At 46.5% G+C, this 19,209-nt stretch overlaps 1 protein-coding gene across 1 annotated transcript; it reads right to left on the bottom strand.

The window, feature by feature from the left end:
- Positions 1-10,706: 10,706 nt before the first annotated feature.
- GINS3 (GINS complex subunit 3) lies at positions 10,707-15,713 on the bottom strand. The gene is made up of 3 exons (XM_061375874.1): positions 15,488-15,713; positions 14,652-14,885; positions 10,707-11,655 (listed from the first exon to the last, which is right to left on the bottom strand). Exons 1-3 carry the CDS (start codon positions 15,659-15,661, stop codon positions 11,425-11,427), a joined length of 639 nt encoding a protein of 212 aa, XP_061231858.1. The 5' UTR covers positions 15,662-15,713; the 3' UTR covers positions 10,707-11,424.
- Between the last annotated feature and the right edge of the window lie 3,496 nt (positions 15,714-19,209).

Genomic DNA, 19,209 nt, shown 5'->3' with positions numbered 1-19,209 from the left:
CTCTTGCTGAGACAGCAAGATGCTGCTGATCCCAGCATAAGGCTGAATCTGGGTTTTCCCCTCTGTGCTCAAACTGCAGGGAGCCGTAGTGGGATGGGCACCCACCACCTCTATTCCACCTGTGCTGCCCAAACTCCCAGGGCCTCCTCAGCACATCTGAGATGAAGCCAGGCCTCTGGGCGGCTGGCAGGGCTAAGGGTGGGCTGTCACACAGGAGAGACAGCAAAGCCTTGGGCAAAACCAGCAAGGGAGTGAATTCCCTGTGCTTGGATGCAGGGTGCTAGCAGGAGTGGAGCCAGCTCTCTGCCCCAAGAGCTGGGGACAAACTAAGGTCACAGTCATAAAAAGAGAGGAGACTGGAGCACAGGGAAGGCATTTTACAGACATCAGCTTCTCTGCGGGGTCTGGGTTAGGAGAGGAAGGCAGTGAAGCAGAGCAGCACACAGAGAGGGATCTAGCACAGCCAGTCAGTGCAAGGGCAGGAGAAGGCATGTGGAGGGGTCTGAGCAGCCACCTGCACCCTTTCTTCCTTCCTCATCCTGAAAGCCTTCATGGGAACAGCCAGAAACCCAGCTCCCCTTGCCTTCACCCCTTCACCGCTCCATCTCTGACCCTGACCTTCTCCTTGTCCTGTGGCTGATCAATACCTCTAGCTCTGGGGGGATCCATCAGCACTAACGATTTCATCCCACTTCTCGCTAATGCGCGCTTGTTGTGCTGTATTTGAGCCATGGCCCTGGCAGGTGCTGGGACAGAGGCAAAGGGCTGGCCAAAGGCACCATCACTGTCCCAGAACAGCAGGCTAACTCTTAGCAACTCCCCTTTGCCACATAACCCTCTCCACCACAGCAGCAGGGGTTCAGCCCTTCCTCCTACAGCCTGTGGCTCACTGGAAGACCATAAACCTTCCTCTCTCAGCTCTCCAGCTCCTTGGAAAGGCACATTCAACATGTCTGAATGCCTCAGACAGGATTTTGGAGCTCTTACCCAAAACCCACCAACATGTCCTCACAGTCCCTCATTGCCTTATCACCCAGCAACTGCTCCTCTCCAGAGAACCCCCATAAAACTCCTTGAGCCTGTCTGGTGATGGGGGGACTTAGGACATTCTAACCCACCAGTGATGGGAAGCTGAAGCCAACATTTCTGGAGCCCTTCTCTTGAACTTTTACCCAGGATGAAAGAGCAGACATTTGGTTCACAGTGGGGAGCTGAACATGCCCCCTTGCCCTGCATACAGCCACCATCCTGCAGATCCAGTCTCGTGAGGTAGTCATCCTGTTGCCGACTACCTCAGTCCCAGCCGCTCCTGCCTGAGCTGGAGCACTGAATTGCAGCAGCTTCTTGTTAAGGAGCTCCCCCCAGAAGCACTGCTGGGACGGTGTGTGGGAGCACCAACCCAGCCATGCAGCACACACCTCCCTCCCCACTCATCATCTTCTTCTTCCTTTTTTAGCCCTGTTGCTTTTAGGAAAAGTGCAAGACAAAACTAAGACGAAGTCACCAAACTGGTTCTGGGAGGGCTGGGTATCAGTGCTGTGCAGGCTGGGGCATCCTCCCAGACTGGGGGCTTTACATCCAGTCCTTGTCTCAAGCAGCCCTGGAAAGAGTGGCTTCCACGTGGGTGCCAGACACTCATTCAAACCCACTTCTCCTCCAGCCTCCACATCCTATGCAATAGGGTGTCACACATCCCTGGGGCAGTCATCTCTGACGTGCTGCTGGCTGTGTGACAGTACCACTGGTTTACAGCTGGTCCTGGCAGAGCTTCTGGAGTCCCACTCCACATCCTGGGGTGCACTGAACGGGGGCGTCTGGCACAGGCTGTCACTGACCTTCACTGTGAATCCAGTCATGTGCACCCTGTCAATAACTAAACACAAGATAACAAAATGAGCTGTCACAGCCAATTAACATGCTGGGCTTAACCTGCCTGTGGGCTTCCAGAGTGGAGATCAGCAGGCAGCTCCAGAACAGAGGGGCTCAGGAAAGGCAGGGTGTGGGCTTCAGTGGATCACAGCCACCCTATCCACTGGCTCCCTCGGCCAAGAACCGGGGGCAGGAGGGTTCTGTGGGTGCTTCTGTGTCAGCATGCAGATGTGGCTTCTCCTTCGCATGTGGACATCCCAGCCCTACCAAAACAGAAGTGGGATGGGTAGATGCAGGGTTACTGGAGCTGAGACACCCCACAAAGGGCTTTAGCCCCAAGGTAGACCCACTAGTTAGGAGAACAGACAGTTACAACTGCCAAACCCAAAAGGGTTCCACTTAAAGCAGGGAGGGATCTCAATGTCTGTCGTTGAGTGCCTCTCAATTAATTAGCATCCTGCTGATTCTATGATTGAGGCACTTGCTAAGGAAATTAAATCAGTCTCTGCCACGAAGCAGATGCTGTTCCCAAGGCCTGATTTGCAGTATTTTCCTTTCCCTGTGCCATCCTGCCCTGCTGACTCAGTTGAAGGCCAGCCGTGGACTTGGATCCAGGGCTGAGGGTGGAATTGCCTTGCCAAGATGTTCAGAGATACATCAGGTCGGATGCCACCGTGGCCTGCCCAGGGAGGGCCTCACGTGGAGAATGGTGGTGTAAATGCAGAGCAGTGCTCATGAGGGGAGCAGCACGGCCAGGCGGCCTAGCCATCCAGGGAAACAATGGTCTGCTCACCCCATTCTGCCTGTGTCAGCATGGATAGCTAAAGCTACATGTGTGCACCTGAGAGCCCAAACTGAAAGGGAAAATCACAGCTCAGTCTCCAGCCAGGGTTGGGTAAATCCATCCTGACTGCAGTAAACCCAGGAGCAGCACAACACAGCACAGCTCTGGCCAGGAAAACACAGGTCTCCACCAGCACAAGTGAGGGGGAATCCTTTGAAAGCCTCTGCAAATGGTGTGATGACAACAGTTGTTCAGTTAATGCTGACCAGGACCTGCACTCTGCTCCCGACCTAGCCACAGAGCTGTCCCCAGCAGTGGCCATTCAGCCCCCCTAGTACAAAAAGCACTAGGAAAGAGACTGCAGCATCCACTAGCTCCCACTCCCAAAGGTATCAATTGAACACCCAAACAAATCGCAGATCTTGTAAGGGAGGCAAAGACAAGAAACTCAAATCATTGTTGGGTTGGGAGCCTGCCCACCAAGATACACACAGCCTGCAGAGTGCGGTCCTGCAGCAAGGGAACAAGCACATTTGAAGGTTACTTTGATGGTGCTTAATTTCTGCATCTGCTTTACTGGTTCCTCTCTAGCTTCCAAGACCCCGGTTACAGGACTGTTGTTGTATGGCTGTCTCCTCCCTCCTATTTTGCTCTAATGCCTGAGAACAAAAAAGCCACACTGCATCCTAAGCATTTGGCAGCTTCTTGGTCTAAAGTCAGGGAAAATCTTCCCTTTTGTCCAGGAAAACCTTCTGTTCCTGAGCGTTTGTCGTAATCCTCCTTGTACTTCTGCTTTACCTAGGGAGAACCAAGAGTCCTTGAGGGACAACAGGACTGCTATAGACAGGCTCAATCTTAAAAGCCACTTAAGCTGAGAGCACAGGTTGCGTGTCTGCAAACTCCTCTGGCTTTCTGCCATGCTGTTTGTATGGCAGTATCACAGCAGAAATGGAACAGCACAACCCTCAGGAGTTACCAGTGCCCATTTCTAGGCACAGAGGAATCTGGAGGGAACCAAGGCTGAGGCAGTCTTTAGGATTGCAGTTTCTCAGTAAAGCTGTTTTCCTCTGATCTTGCAGGATCCCAGCATAAACAGAAGACAGCTTTCAAGCTTTAAAGCAATCTTCACCCCTGGGGCTCACCCTCTATTTCATAGGCTAACTGGAAGTAAAATGCTTTCAACACATAGTCTCAATGAGCACTTGAGCCAGAAACAGGGGCAAGAACAGATCACAACGCATTTGAGTGCTGTGACTCAAGCACAGCTCTCAGATCAGAACATCAGGCATTAAAGACACCCTTAGGAGAGAATACCAGTATGAAATGGATTTGGGGCTGGGGTGCTACTGTGCTCTTACACCTTCCAGCTGAAGCTGGGGAGAAAAAGGTCCCATTGTTTGCATTTCCAAGGGGGCTGAGCTGATGAGCAGAGGAACTTTACCTTCCCCCAGCTCCTTTTTCTGTGACTCCAGTGATGCCACATCCTGACACAGCAGGATGCAGTGCCCAGGAACAAGCACGAGGCAGCCACATCCCTCACCTGCTGTATCAGCACAATGTGCTGCTCCCTGAGAAGCTGTGCCTGGAACTCCACACCAAGACCTAGGTACAGCCAGAGACCACCCTGACATCCTGCACACTTCATCTGCGTCCTTGCATGATCCTCACACCCCAAACCTTGCTCAGCCTGGGTGCTGCCTGCGATGCAGCACTAGAGGAAAAGTGGTTTCTGTCCTGGCACGCAAGGGATTTGTGCCTTGCCACAGGGTTAGCTGCAAACCACAAAGAAACATCCCCTTGGAGGTATGGAGAAGCATTGTGAAGAGCTGCAGCTACATGGCTTCACGAAGGCTAATGAAAGGCAAAAGACCAGTGTGTCCTGCCAACCCAGATAGAAAGGATCCTAAGGCTGCTGGCACTGCCTGGCAGCCTGCCCCGAGAAGTAACTCTTCAAAAATAGAAGCATGCTAATCTCAGGAACCTGCCTGTATTGTCAATGACATTAATGAAGTGTTTCGGAAACCAGAACAAATGCCTTGGCTTTTTGGGGCTGAGCTGTCCCTTGTAATTTTCCAGTGGTCCGAAGTGGAGGAGCTGCTCCTCACTCTCCTTGTGCTGCTCTGCTCTCTTGCTCACAGTACGGGGTCAGCTCTGCTGGTTCCCAGTAAGCTTGGCACCAGTGTTGTAGAGACTGGCTAGCCTTCTGCGCCCAGGAAAGAGTCTCTCAGAAGCAATTTCCTCTGGGAAGCCAGAGCCATTAAACATGCTCAATGGAGACAGTGCCCAGGGGAAGTGGAAGCTCAGTCTCTCTCTTCCCTCTTCTTGTTTCAAGCCCCGTCTGCATTCTTTTTCACTCCTTGAGGTCCCTCTCCAGCTTCTTCCTTGTCCTCGTCCTCTCCTTTACCTTCCTGCCTTTATTAACCCCAGTCTTTAGTTGCAGACAAGCCATGCAATGACGTGCAGCCTAGAAGGGGTTCTACACTTTATTTCCTGAGGTGTCACACTGCTTGGAATGGAAACACTTCTCTCAAATGAGGGAGAACGACACCTGCTTCCTGAGAGCCTTTTTCTCTCTTTCTCCTCTCTTCCCATCGTCTCTTCCCACCTCTCATCTCCTGCCCCAGCAGACCCAAAGGTATCAGTGGAGCTGCCCCCTGCCTTGCTCCACGTAGCTGGCTGCCTTCCCAGCACACTGCTCCCATGACCAGATGCTCCAGGGCTACTGTGCATGGCAACTTCTCCAAGGCTGGTTTTCTTGGTCCTTGGCAGCTACGAGAGCTCCCTCCAGCAAGTGATGGGGAGAAGGTGGCAGATGCACCTTTACTTCTTGTCCCTGACTCTCATTACAGCAAATTCATGAGGCTGTACTGTAGAAAGGGAACAGTCACAGGCAGAGCTCAGCTCTATCTACCATGGTCAGGACTTACATGATGGCAAATTTGTGCTTGGCAGAAGGGCTCTGAATTTCTGGGTAGTATGTGTGGAGCACTGGGCTCAGGATAGCAGAGAACACACATGTGAATGACTTGCTGGTCTCTTCCCTTTCTGATCTCTGTAAATTACAGCCTTTAAACACACATGCAGTCAATTCTAACTCTACTTCCCAGGCTTTCCAGCTGAGAAATAAGCAGCAGAAGACAGAACTCCTGCAGCTCGCCCCTCCCCAGCCCACAGCAGGGCTCCAACACTGACTGCTCCAGCACAATGTGAGTCCTGCACCCACTCAGGTAGTGCCCAGCACACCTCACATCGCCTGACACAGCACAGCCAACTGTTGGTCCAACTCCTCCCCTGCTTCTCTTTCTTGGCAGCTTTCTCCCCACTTCCCTCCTTACACAGCAATCAGCAATAATACCTCACGGAATAATTTCTTCACCCAAAGGGCTGTCAAGCCCTGGAACAGGCTACTCAGGGAAGTGGTGGTCACCATCCCTGGAGGTGTTTAAAAGACGTGTAGATGTGGCGCTCAGGGACATGGTTTAGCGGTGGGTTTGGCAGTGCTGGGTTAGTGGTTGGGCCCAATGATATTAAAGGTCTTTTCCAACCTAAATAATTCAATGATTCTATGATTTTCATTGCCTCTATAACATGCATTCCTCATGTATGCTCAAATCTAGGACAAGGTAGCACAACTTAACACTTTGAATCTCCTTGACCTGTGTTTTCACCTGACAGATACAACAGAATGTCACACAGACACCTAGTTTGATCTTACAGGCCAAGTATGAGCTCTCCCTACCTACAACTTAAAGCAGTTACAGTAGGACCTGCACAAAAACAATGTCTGAAGCTCTGTGCCCTGCTCCTGGCTGCCCACAAGTAGTGCATGCACAGGTGCTCCCAGGCCAACAGCCTTCCTGTAACCATTGTTTCAAACTCCACTACTGGGATATTCCAACATGTGCCCTTCAGCCAGCAGCACAGGTTGCTGCAGCCTCTGGAAGGCAAGATGGGAGACAATGTCTCTAAACTGCATAACACCAGCACGGTATAAAAGTCCAACCTAATCATGTATCTAATGTAGGCTGAGATGACGGTATTGTTTGAGCAGAGCACAGTGTGAAGCTTCCAGCTTCACTGACCCCAATTCATTGCAGAAGTATCTTCAAGCTGAAGAGATTTGTGCACACAGGGTCAGAGGACACTATAAACTACATAAAAACTCATTAGACTAGTAACATGTATGTTCAGCTCCTGCCCAGCCACACTACGCTGGCATCCTCTCCATAGCAATGTGCATGTGATATTAATGTATGTCAGCACATCCCCAGGGTCCTTATGGCATCACACCAGGTTTAGTTTCAGAATAAAGGTAGATGAGACGAGATCTTAGGCAGAAGTCCTTCCCTGTGAGGGTGCTGAGGCGCTGGCACAGGGTGCCCAGAGAAGCCGTGGCTGCCCCATCCCTGGCGGTGTTCAAGACCAGCTTGGATGGGGCCTGGATAGGAACTGGCATTGCACACTCAGCCACACTTTGCAGGGCCAAGTGGCTGTTCAGGTAGGAGAGAAGAACGGAGAGCTGGGAAAGCAATTCACAGAATCCCAGACTGGCTTGGCTTGAAAGGGACCTTAAAGCTCATTCAGTTCCAACCCCCTGCCACGGGCAGGGACACCTTCTACAAGACCAGGTCTTATTCCTTCTAAGTTACAGGGTAAGTGGTAGGCTGAGGAAGCTCAGTAGTAAGGGTTTAATGGGACTGGTGAAGGATTTCTCAAAAGGAGAGTATTTTAGCTCTGACAAGCACTTATCAAGTAAGAACATGAACTCTGGCAGATGTAGCAGCGCTGGGATAATCTGGCTGGCATATTCGCTGTAACAAAGATACTGGCTTTACCCAGAGGACAAAATACACTCTTAATAAGGGAGTATTACCTTTGTTTGTCATTAAAGAAAACTGAGGCAAGGAACAGCTTTGAGTTGCTTCCTGCCAGACAGAGGCAGAGCCAGATGAACAGCAAGTTCTTAAATAAAGCTACAAAATCATAAGCCATATGCTGTGCTAGCAGACAATGTGTTTTATAAAAAGCACATTTGGGAACAGAAGCGGCTCTGTGTGAAGAAAGCATTCACACTGTGCCTCTTCTGCATTACATCACATCTCTGTTAAGCAACGGGCTCAATTAAAATTTTGAATGCAGCTCTTGTAATAGCTGGTCATCAAAAAATGCGTAGAAAAATCCCTGATCAAGATCAGAAAGGCTTGTGCTCCTCACTGAGGTTTCTCTTGCAATCTGTGGTGTTACGGTATATCAGTTCTCCAAACATTTCTTGCTGCTGCTCTTCCTGGTTGCTGTTGGATCTGAATGACACAACTTATGGCTTCCAGGCTGGTAGAAGCAACAAACCCCTTCATTTGACTGACCAAACATAAACCAGTGCCAGAGGACAAAGACATTGTTTAGAGCAAAGAAGACCAAGGAAGAAACACGGGTGTTTTCCAAAAGGATAATTTAGACAGGTGAGAAAGTGCCATTTGAGAGCTACATTTCAGAACTATTTGTATCTAGCTGGGGGTCCACCCTCTATGCTGCCTCACCTGCTCGAAGAAAATACACTGAAGAGATAAGAGGAGCTTACAGTTTTATGAGAAGTTAATGTAACACTTAGGTGAGCAAAATGGTTTGGTTTCACTAACCATTCCAGCAGGAATTCACCACCAGGAAGCTTGTCTGACCCCGTTTTCAGGGGTGTCTGTGAATGCACAACTTCGACTTTGCTCATCATAGGTGGCAGCCAGGCACGGAAACAGACTGTGAAGGGAGTCCAGGGGCTCTCCTGCAGAGGCAGCTCCTAAAGCCCTGGCTGGACAAACATCATCCTGAGATGGGTTAGGTGGGGCTAATCAAAGAATATCTCAAATTGGAAGGGACCCATAAGGATCATCAAGTCCAACTCCTCACTTTAGGGAAATGGAGGCCAGGTCAGCTCGTATATTTTTTCAAAAACAGGCCATTAAGACCCAAACAAATATTCCCTGTGAATGCATAACTAATGAACATCTCAAATTTTGCAATCCAGTAAAAAATAAGCACTGAAAACCATTGTGGCAATCCTGTAAAAGGTGTCTATTGACTGCTTTCTCATGATCAGTAGTCCTCCAGTTTAAAAGCCAAGGGACATGGGGAGAAATGACACTTTTAAGTCCTTTTCAGATCTCTGTAATAAGGGTTTATTATGCCAGTCTGCAAACTCACAAGGTCCAATTCCTCTAGCTTACAGTTTGCTGCAGTACAATTATAAAAGGCAGTTTGTGTTGTAAAAAGTACAGGGCACTTCTTTGTTGTATTTCTGAACAGAAAAAAGCACTCCAGCCAGCAACAAATGAAAAAAAAATAAAATCCACAGAATATCAAATTGACTAACTAAAATACTGTCACTTAAAATGACAGCATCAGATTTTAAAGGGTTTTACTGGTGTTCACTCCTAATCACTCAGGGTTACTAAAAGTGACACCGCCTACATACAGAAACCCAGTGACACTGAGGACTACTCCAGGGATTTCTTTTCTCCTCACTCTGAAAGTAGCTGCACAAAATGTTGGCAAATAAGCAATTGTCTGCACCCAGCACAGGGAAGAAAAATACTGTTACAAATGCAGGAAATTCGTGATCTAGTGATTATGCTTATAAATTCACCAGATCTCAAAAACACCATCTCATTAAAACATACCTTCCATTAAAAAATGCTTCTCATCACAGAATCAACCAGGTTGGAAAAGACCAACCTTCGCTGCAGCATTGCCAAGTCCACCACTAAACAAGATCCAATCACAGATGGACCTAAACTTGCCCACTTTGCAGCCAAAGCACTGATCACAGCTTCTGATGTGCTACATGAAGTCTATGCTACAGAGTACGAATACAGACTGTGAATTTCGAACACCGCTCCACATCAAAGTCAAGGAAACACAAAATCACCCTTTCATGTTTCACAGAAATGCAATTTATAAAATCAATACCTTATTGATTGCTTAGCAGTATCTGACTTCAGTAAACAGCTCTCATCCACACGGGACAAAGCAGACAGGAACTACTTCTACCCTCGCATGGCTGCACGAACATAGCTCCGAGCATGTTACTTGTAAGAGGAAAAATGACACAAGCAGGACTGCGTTATCCATCATGGCCATGGCTTTGTAGAGACCTGCACTTTCCAATCTATACCTGATTTTCCTCCTGCAGGGCAATTAACAATAGACATTTGACATTATAAACATCCCCTTACGTAATATTTATTCATCATAAAAATCCAGAAATGGACAATAGACAAAAGCTTCATTAAAATGCACAGGCTATTATGTGCCATTAAGCTCTTAAGTGCAGCAGCATTTATCTTGCACATACTTCAACTACTTTGTCAGGCATAGCTTCCCGTTGGCCTCCCTGGCAGGACAGCTGGCCCTGGGCAGCCGAGGCAGAGCACCAAGGTGTCAGTGACACCAGCATACTGTCTCCCCTCACCACCTCCAGACGCAGAGCTTTCACTCCTCTGGCCAAGAAATAGCCATGCACCCTTTGTACTTGAGGTTTCCAGTTTGAAGTCTCCAATATCCAAGGGCAACTGCAGGTCCAGCAATAAGTCCCACGATTTGGATCTTGCTGTCACCTCTCAGTAATTCCCATACAAAAGAAAGAACACCGTATCACTACTGTCTGCCTGCTCCACTTAGGTGCACCTTCTACAGATGCTTAGAAGCACCCACATCCCATACCTGCTTCCAAAGGACAACCATCCTGATGACTGCAGGAACAAAGTCCTACAGAGATAACCATGTGCTTTCTGACTCAAATCCAACAGGACTTCAGGTAATGTAGGTTTAAGCGCATCCACACAGGATGACAACCACTGTGCTGTTCAGCAAGGTGCCAACAGGCAAGAATGACATTTACTAGGATCATTTTGCTAGGATCATTTAGATGAATCAAAAGGAAGGAAATCAGGAAATTTGCTCTGTCACTTCTACTGACCCAATTTAGGAATTAGAACAGTTTTCCATGGGCAGACAGACGGATCAGAGCTTGGTAATGGGGGAGAGCTTCCATTAAAGTTGCATCAAACAAGAACATTCTTCAACTCATGCAGCATCAAGACCACAGTGATCAAGGGAGAGAAAAGATGAGGCAGCATGTAAGACGTGCACGCCTCTTCACTTGCTCCATGGGTTAGAGGCAGCATTTTTCCCCAGGGCACTTAACCCTATGTACAAAAATCAGCAAAGAAAAATATTCCTGCCTCACAAAGAGCACCCATTCTACCTCAGTCCATAATAAATAGAATAAAATTTCATATGGTTTATATCATGATTTTCCCACATCACTGGGGCTCTCCAAAGAACAGGGAACCCAGCATTAGCTGTTCCCAGGAGGCTGGAATGTGAAGGGCAAGATGAAATACACTGAATTACACTTTTTTCTATATAGATCCAGTATTGTTAAGTGTCAGCTGGGGAGTAATAAATATTAACGACCCTCCCAGAAAATCTTCTCATATCCTTTCAGCCACCTAGCACACACTTGAAATGCAAAACCTCAGGAGTGGTATGAGTAAGCTGTAAAGCTGTCCAGTGATGTGATGCCACCTCTTTCCTACATCCTTGCTGTCTGCCTTTAAAAATAGCACTAGTCTGATCTGAAGACGTTACAGAGAAGAATTCCCACTAATGGACAGTGAGCCTGTCCTTCCCCAAAGCTGATTCATCTTTATCTTCTGTGAGAGAGAGACTGTAAATTTCTTGGTGCTCCTCACTGTAGTTGCACACTCTTCAGGCTTTTAACCATCCACCTCTGTGAACTTTCTTTTTCCATAATTCTGGACCAGACTGGAGGCTGTGATTTGAGAAGCCTGTCCTTTTTCCCAGCTCTGGAAGTCATTAAGTTCTTTCTGGCCAGCTTGAAACAAGGCTCGCTCCAGTTCATCCAGCCGAGCCACTAGTGCTGAAGTGTCTTCATTGTAGGCATTCTGAGAGGAGTCCATGATACGACGAAACCGGCTAATAAACGTCTGAAGAAGATAAGTAGAATTACTGACAGGTAACACGGAGTCTTCTCACATGCTGAGTCTTACTTTTGGGTGTAAGCTCCCAACTGGGCAAAGGTCTGCAAACAGCATAGCACCTATTAACACTGGCTACAAAGACAGAGCTTTTCTTGACTGACCTGGAAGATCAGTGCCTGATCTACCGGATGGGAAACAAGCACACAATGAGACTTTGGCTCCTTCCTAATGACAGGCTTGAGCACAGCACAAAGTATAACACAATTACAATCTACTTCATCTCACTTCACAAGCAATCACTGCTTTAGAGAAGGTAGGACAGATCTCATGCCACAGCAGCTGCTACAGGAACATACAAATGGCAACTTGTGAAAGGGCCTGGAAGTTCAGCCAAGCTGCCGCTGTAGAAATTTCAGTATGCTGAAAAAACACTAAGCCATGAAATAGGTGAAAAAAAATTCAAATTAAAAAAGAAAAATCAAATCAGCAACTAATAAATTTTGAAAAGCTAAGCAACAAGACATATTTAAGGATTTTTATTTCCTGCCTTATCTTTGCCTTTGGGAATTTAAAAAAAAGGCTGAAAGTCTTTGAGAACTGTGCTTTATTATTTCAGAAGCTGATTTTAATAATCAGAACTGTACAATTTTAGAGATTTATAAAAAAAATACATTCTAAATTAACAATTCTCTTATTGGCTTTGCTACCAAATAGTTACCTTTCACATATATAACAGAGTTGGGGCTGTTCAGCTGGAGAAGAGAAGGCTGCGTGGAGACCTCATAGCAGCCTTCCAATATCTGAAGGGGGCCTATAGGGATGCTGGGGAGGGACTCTTCATTAGGGTAGGACAAGGGGTAATGGGTTAAAACTTAAGCAGGGGAAGTTTAGACTGGATATAAGGAGGAAATTCTTTCCTGTTAGGGTAGTGAGGCACTGGAATGGGTTGCCCAAGGAGGTTGTGAATGCTTCATCCCTGGCAGTGTTCAAGGCTAGGCTGGACGAGGCCTTGGGTGATATGGTTTAGTGTGAGGTGTCCCTGCCCATGGCAGGGGGGTTGGAACTTGATGATCTTAAGGTCCTTTCCAAACCTAACTATTCTATGATTCTATATAGTCCCTAAATGTTTGGGAGAGAAGTTTTTTTTTTTTTTTTTTTTATGTTTCGTTTATTTTTTAAGTCAGCACAACTCCCCTCTTGTTTGCTTTTAATCAGGGGGAAGCATACCTTGTGTATTTCGATTTTTCTGTCAGTAACATGTGCTAATGTGGCTCTTTTCCCCAAGATGTCCATTAGCAGAAAGCGAAAAGACAAGAAAAGGTGTGGTCACCTTCCCCAGTGCAGAAAGAAAGCTTTCATTGGACAACTCTAAGAAAGCCGTAGTGCTTTAAAGCGTCTCTGCATCGGCCTTCATCTAAGAAATAAGAGGGGAAAAAAAAAAAAAGCCAACAGCAATCATCCCAGACTACTTAGAGAGCTGGCTGAAGAAATCTCAGAGCTGTTAGTGGTTATATTTAAAAGCTTAAGGAGAACAGAGGTCTAGAAACTGGCAAAGATGTTATCTATCCTTCAAAAGAGATAGGGGAGATGGAGGGGGAGGAAGGAAGAGCCAAGAAATTACCATCCATCAGTATCAATTTCTGGAAAGGTACTGGAATAAATGAAGTATACATAAACTTCTGCAAGAAAACAGAGGAGTAACAGCTGACATGCATTTGCCAGGAACCAACTCTGAGAACCCAGCCTAGTTTCCTATGTTGACAGGATGACAGGCCTTACAAAGGGAAGAAAACCAGCACACTGGTACCTGTCATGGGGCATCCACAGTCACTATAGGTGATCAGTAAAGACAATTATACACCCTCCCTATCAGGAGGGAATAACATATTAGATGGAGTTCAACAGGGTTTCTATCTGGAACCAAGTACTATTTGATATATTAATTGTCAAAGGAATAGAAGTTACACTTGTTAAATTAGCAAAGAACATGTAGGAGAAGGAGATGGGATGACAGCAAGCATGTTAGATAGCAAAACTTAATTCATAAAGATTCTGACAAATTAAAAACATGGTGTGAAAACAATAGGAGGCAATTCAGCTGAGACTAAGGAAAGTTTTACATTAAGGCAGAAATGGGAAACTGTATGAATGCAATAAAAGGAGTATCTCTGTGTGTATGCAGTCTGTACCATCTTACTGTGGGCTGCAAACCAAACACCTAGTAATGTCACTTCATCATAAAAAAAAAAAAAAAAGAGGTGCTGCACCACGATGAGCAAGGTGCATCACAGCCTACAAAATTCACACAGTATTCTTTTTGTTTCCATCAGCACAAGTCCTGAGCAGGTCACTGTATGCTGCTCAGGGCACTGCACATCACAGTGAATGCAGATCAACAGGAAGGACAATCAGAGATTAGCAAGCATGGCCCACAGAGAGATGGCAAATGAGCTGGGACTGCTGCAAGAAGGGAGAGAATAATTCGTCCTCGGTGTTTACTTTGGATGAGACAACCAGAACAGAGTTTGTATTGCTGTGAAGGAGCTTTAGTTTGGACATGAGAAGAAACTTTCTATGATTAGGATGGCAAAGCACTGAAATGGATTGCCCAGAGCAGTGTCAAGTCTCATCATTACAGAGCTTTAAAAACAGAGTAGGAAAACAGAAAGTACAGAGGGCGAATTAATCCTGGCTTGCAGGGCACAATTAGATAATCTTACGTCTCCTCTAGTTTTACAGGATTTTATGAAATGCCATATTGACAGTGAGGAACGCCCAAGCTAAAATTACACTCCTGGGTGCACAGTTGAGGCTTCTACCACCAGACCGTGCAGTTGCCAAAAGGGTCATCCTACAGCTTGGTCTAGAAGACCATCGTCAGTACAGCAGTCAGATGAATTAAAACAAATGGCTATTCCTCCTGAAGTCTGCAGAACAGCTGGGAACAAGAGTAAAACGGAAAAATGTACCATCACATTTCAAGACTTAGTTCTGATACTTGCCTCTAGGATAGCCTGAGCTATCTCAGGGTTCTCTGGATTGTCAAAATTCAGAAGCTGGGAGCCAAACCCATAATAGTATGGCCCCATTTTATGCAGATCAACCACACTGGCATCAGCGCTCAACACTGTCCTCCAGGCTTCCTTGTAAATCTTTGGCAGTTCCACAGAAATTATTCTTCGCTTGCTGTCATGCAGACCTTTAGCAAGCCACAGAGGGATTTCCAGTTTTGATCCCTGCATGAAGAGGGAAAAAAAAATCAAAAATTTTCCTTGCCATGAAAACACAAAAACCAACCCCAAAGAGGACAGTGAGCTTCATTAACAAGATTCAGTATTACAAAGTCTATTTTGTTTTCCAAACAGTCTACTGTAACTGTCATAAAACCCAGGAACACTTTATAAACATTAATTATTACTGCAAAAATATGCAATTTTTTTTTTAAATTCATGTTGTAGAACCTCATAATTGACAGATTATATATGAAGAAGTTCTTTACTATGAGGGTGGTGAAGCACTGGCACAAGTCGCCCAAAGCAGTGGTGAATGCTGGCAGTGTTCAAGACCAGGTTGGATGGGCCTTGGAACAACCTGCTCTAGTGGAAGGTGTCCCTGCCTGTGGCATGGGGCTGGAACTGGATGAGCTTTGAGGTCCCTTCCAACCGAAACCAGTCCGAGATTCTATGAAGGGCCGTAAGTCTGTCCTTAACCCCAAAGTCCCCTGGGCCTAGAGCCTACAGCTCCCAGCGCCCCGTGCGCCCCGCCTCCGCCGCCCTCCCCGGCCCATCCGCGCGGGGTCTGTCGGGAGTGGTAGTTTTGCCCTTGTCCCGCCGGTTACCTCAATAATGGCGTCCCCCGTGCCCGTCCCCTGGCCCAGTGCGAAAACCAGGCGCGGTAGGCTGATTTCGAAGCGGCCCGGCAGCTTCTCCTGCGACATCAGGATGTCGTCCAGCGACAGAAAACTCTCTTCCAGCCCCAGCCCGGGGCCCACAGGGAAATACGCCGCAGACATGGCCGATGAGCGGGAAACAAAACGGCACCAGCAGCGGCTCCCGCCCAGTCCATCACGCGCGCGCAGGCGCGCGTACGCACGCACGCACGCACGCACACCCCCTCCCCGTTGAGAGCGAAATCGCACATGCGCCGTGGAGCAGCCCGCCCTTGACGTCGCAACCCGCCTAGAGACTGATACTCATAGGCTCCTGGCCTGGTTCGGGTGGGAAGCGGCGTGAGAGCTCACCCGCTTCCAGCCCTGCCATGGCCAGGACACTTTCCCCTAGAGCAGGTTGCTCCAAGCCCCGTTCAGCCTGGCCTTGAACAGTGCCAGGCAGGTTAAAGCCATTTGCACTTGGTCTGTGTCTGCTTAATCAGGTTTAGGAAACATACCTTTGTGCTAAACATGGAAGCTTGCAGTGTGTGCAGGAAGAGGGCTGTGCAAATGGAAAGTGCATTTTTTCTCAGGTGCAGAAGGAAGTCATACGCATTATGAGCCCAGCATCCTAAACAATATTATACTTCCATAAATAGGATTTCAAGACCTTCCTGTGACACATGGGTAGACTCTACAACCTGTTAAAGTGGTAAAATAGGTACGCTTTGTTCAGCACTAAGGCACACGGGGGATTGCTCCTCCAAAGGCATGCACACCTTTCCATTGCCACTCAGTTCGTTTATATTCCATATAATGTTTACCTAAACATGAGATTGCTTCACACCTAATACATATGCAAAACCTATTCCTGTCTAGTATTATAATTAGTTTTCTGGCATTCGTCCCATTGGTGCGCCTGCGCAGTGCCTCTTGGTGGTGGTCGTTAGGGGGTCATGAGGATGAAGGCCTGTAGTTCCTCTTCATCACCGCGAGTAACCTCTTGCTTTCATGCAGACTCAATAGGGTTTCGGCTCCTGTTCAGACCTCAGGTTCGGTACTAGCCGGTTTTATGTATCTTAAAGCAGAAACTTGTCAAGTTTGCAAATTTTGTTCCTCTGGTTATCTTTTGTTCCTTTTCTTTCTAACGACACTATTTGAACAAGAATGTCTTAAATATTAAGTTATGAATCTGATCTACTGCAATTCTGCCTCGCAGCTGTAACTCCTACAATTCTGCTTCACCATTCTAGCAACTTTGACTCCTACGGTTCTGCTTCCCCAAGCACGATGACTGCATAAGCAAGCAAGCACAATGTTAACCCTTTATTTCCTGGTTTCACCTGAAAGAAAAGGAATGTCCTGTGTCATAACTGAGTCTGTTTGTACTTGGAGGATTTGTAAACTGGAGGTTTAATTCATCTCCTGCATTTGTGTAAAGTCACAACCCTTTATGTCACATGGAGCTACACTAATGGATGTAGTCTGAGGGCAGAACAGACCCTGTAGCTTTACAGAGACAAGGAATAACAGCATCCGTTTATAACCGGAGTAAAGAAAGGATCAAAAGTGTGTAAGAAGAAACGGAAAGATATGTTGAGAGAAGGTGGTGGTGGAGGAAAAGGGGAAGGAGGCAAAGGCATCTGCCCAAAACTGAGTTATGTCAAAATACTGCAGAAGTTAAATCTGTGTGATGGGTAAAATGCACATTACTTCCAGATACAGTAAGACTGCAAAGTATGGGAAAGAATGAAAACTTCAAAGTCATGGACAGTTTTTACCTCCCATATGTGGACTTCTTTAAACATTGAATACCACAAAATTCAGCCAATTGAATATATCAAATTAATTCAGGAAAGCAAAACATGACCTGCTTCTTCTTAGGGATTTTAATTTGACCAGAGCAGGCTTATGTGTGTTTAGCACAGTTGCTGAGATGTGTCATGGCAGGATGTGTATGTGGTTTGCAACAGAGTGAGGTGATACAGCCACTGGGTAGTTTAAATGACATTCAATACATGTAGTAAGATAACTGAAGAAGCTGCAGGATGTTGGTGGGAGCCCAAAGCACCACTCACTGTGACTTCTCCTTACCTTATTTTTTAAGGTCAAAGTGACAGAGGAATCTTCAATCTCTACATATTGGACTAAATCCTCACAAACTAGGGTTAATATTAAGTCTTTGTCCTCTCTCATTTAGCATCTCAAATACCATATAGGATTATAGTATGGCTTGCTTCTCTTATTTGTGTTTGTTGTTAGGTTATCAGGAACGCTGGCAGGGTTTTTCTCTGTCTTAAGATCCCTAGATGACACAACTGACTTCAGTGGAGCCAGAATGTCACCGTCTAATCCTAGTTTAACAACCCCGAGTGCACAACTGAAACTCAGGCATGTGGTGTGCGCTCTTGGGAGCGTGGAGCCTCCTGTTCTGTGGTGTCCAGCTGATAGAAGGCAACACACTGTGGTATATCTCCTTTGCCCACATCCCCAGGCTTTCTGATGCTGCTTGATCATTCCTTTCCCTCCTGGAACTTTCACTCAGTATATTTACATTTCCAAATCAGTTGACTCACCTGTGGCAGTGGGAGTTCTGGTAAGTAATGCTGTAGTCTGTCTTTGATGCAAGCTTTTGCAATCCCTTTGTTCTGCAAATACCAGCATATAACTCAAGTAAACCAATTGGCTTCAGTAGGATTAGCATTAGAGTTATGTGCTCCTTCATATGAATAAACACTGATCTCCAAAAGACAGATTCTACAGTCCAATACAACTTTTTGGTGGAGGAGTAGCAGCAGGAGTCAGGAGATAATCACTCAAGGAGACAATCACATAAAAACTAGGAAGTATTGACCTGTTTGAAAGAAAGATACGGGAACGCAGTGCAGTAAGAGCTTCCCTTTTTAAATGATGTTGGGCTATTTTTCTAAGCTATGCAGCACATTGCCAGTAAAATCAAGCTAAAATTTGCAGATTTTACACCTGCAAAGAAAGTAAAAGATTGGGGTTTTTTGTCTTTCAGACTCAGATAAGCAATTGTCATACCTGACCACAGCAATTTTTAATATTTTTCTCTTTCTATCCTGATAGTATTTTTCTTCATTCTAGGTTCTTACTCTCATGTTACTCTGGAGCTACTGAAAGGAGCCCTGCAGGAGCAACTCTTTCTACCCACTGTTGCTTGCCAGACCAGCCAAGTGATCCCACATACTACAAGATTGCAAAGCAGGTGTTTGAGAGTTTGAGACACTTTGAGTCCAAAGATTAAGGGGATGGCTCATTTTGAACACCCCATCTGGAAGAAGTACAGTGATTTACAGTGGGGGGGATGCAAAGGAGAGACAGGTCAGGAAGCTTGCATTGATAGTAGTGGCTCTGTGCTTCTGACACCTGACATCCTGGCACAGTATACCCTAAAATCTGACAGCTTTTCCTGTTTGGGTATGGACTACTCTTTGATCCTATCAAGTTTATCTTGATTTTCAGGAACCACTCCTATAAGTGGCCAGCAATATATCTCATTGCCAGCAAGTGAGCAGTGTGCAAGTGTAGTCAGCTGTATATCCAGGAATGTTGGATGGAAAATGACAAAACTCCATGAGATATTTTAAAAGCAAATGCATTTTCTCTAGACTTCGTGGTTTGTACTCAGTGGCAGGCTTTATCACACAAATCCAGACATGGATTTTGGG

Source organism: Neopsephotus bourkii, unplaced genomic scaffold (assembly GCF_033783945.1).
Source record: "Neopsephotus bourkii isolate Nb327-2 ecotype Australia unplaced genomic scaffold, CSIRO-AGI_Nbou_v1 NB_1680, whole genome shotgun sequence".
Classification (NCBI taxonomy): Eukaryota; Metazoa; Chordata; class Aves; order Psittaciformes; family Psittacidae; genus Neopsephotus; species Neopsephotus bourkii.
Note: the sequence above shows the minus strand (reverse complement) of the source record. Positions and strands in the feature narration are given on the sequence as shown.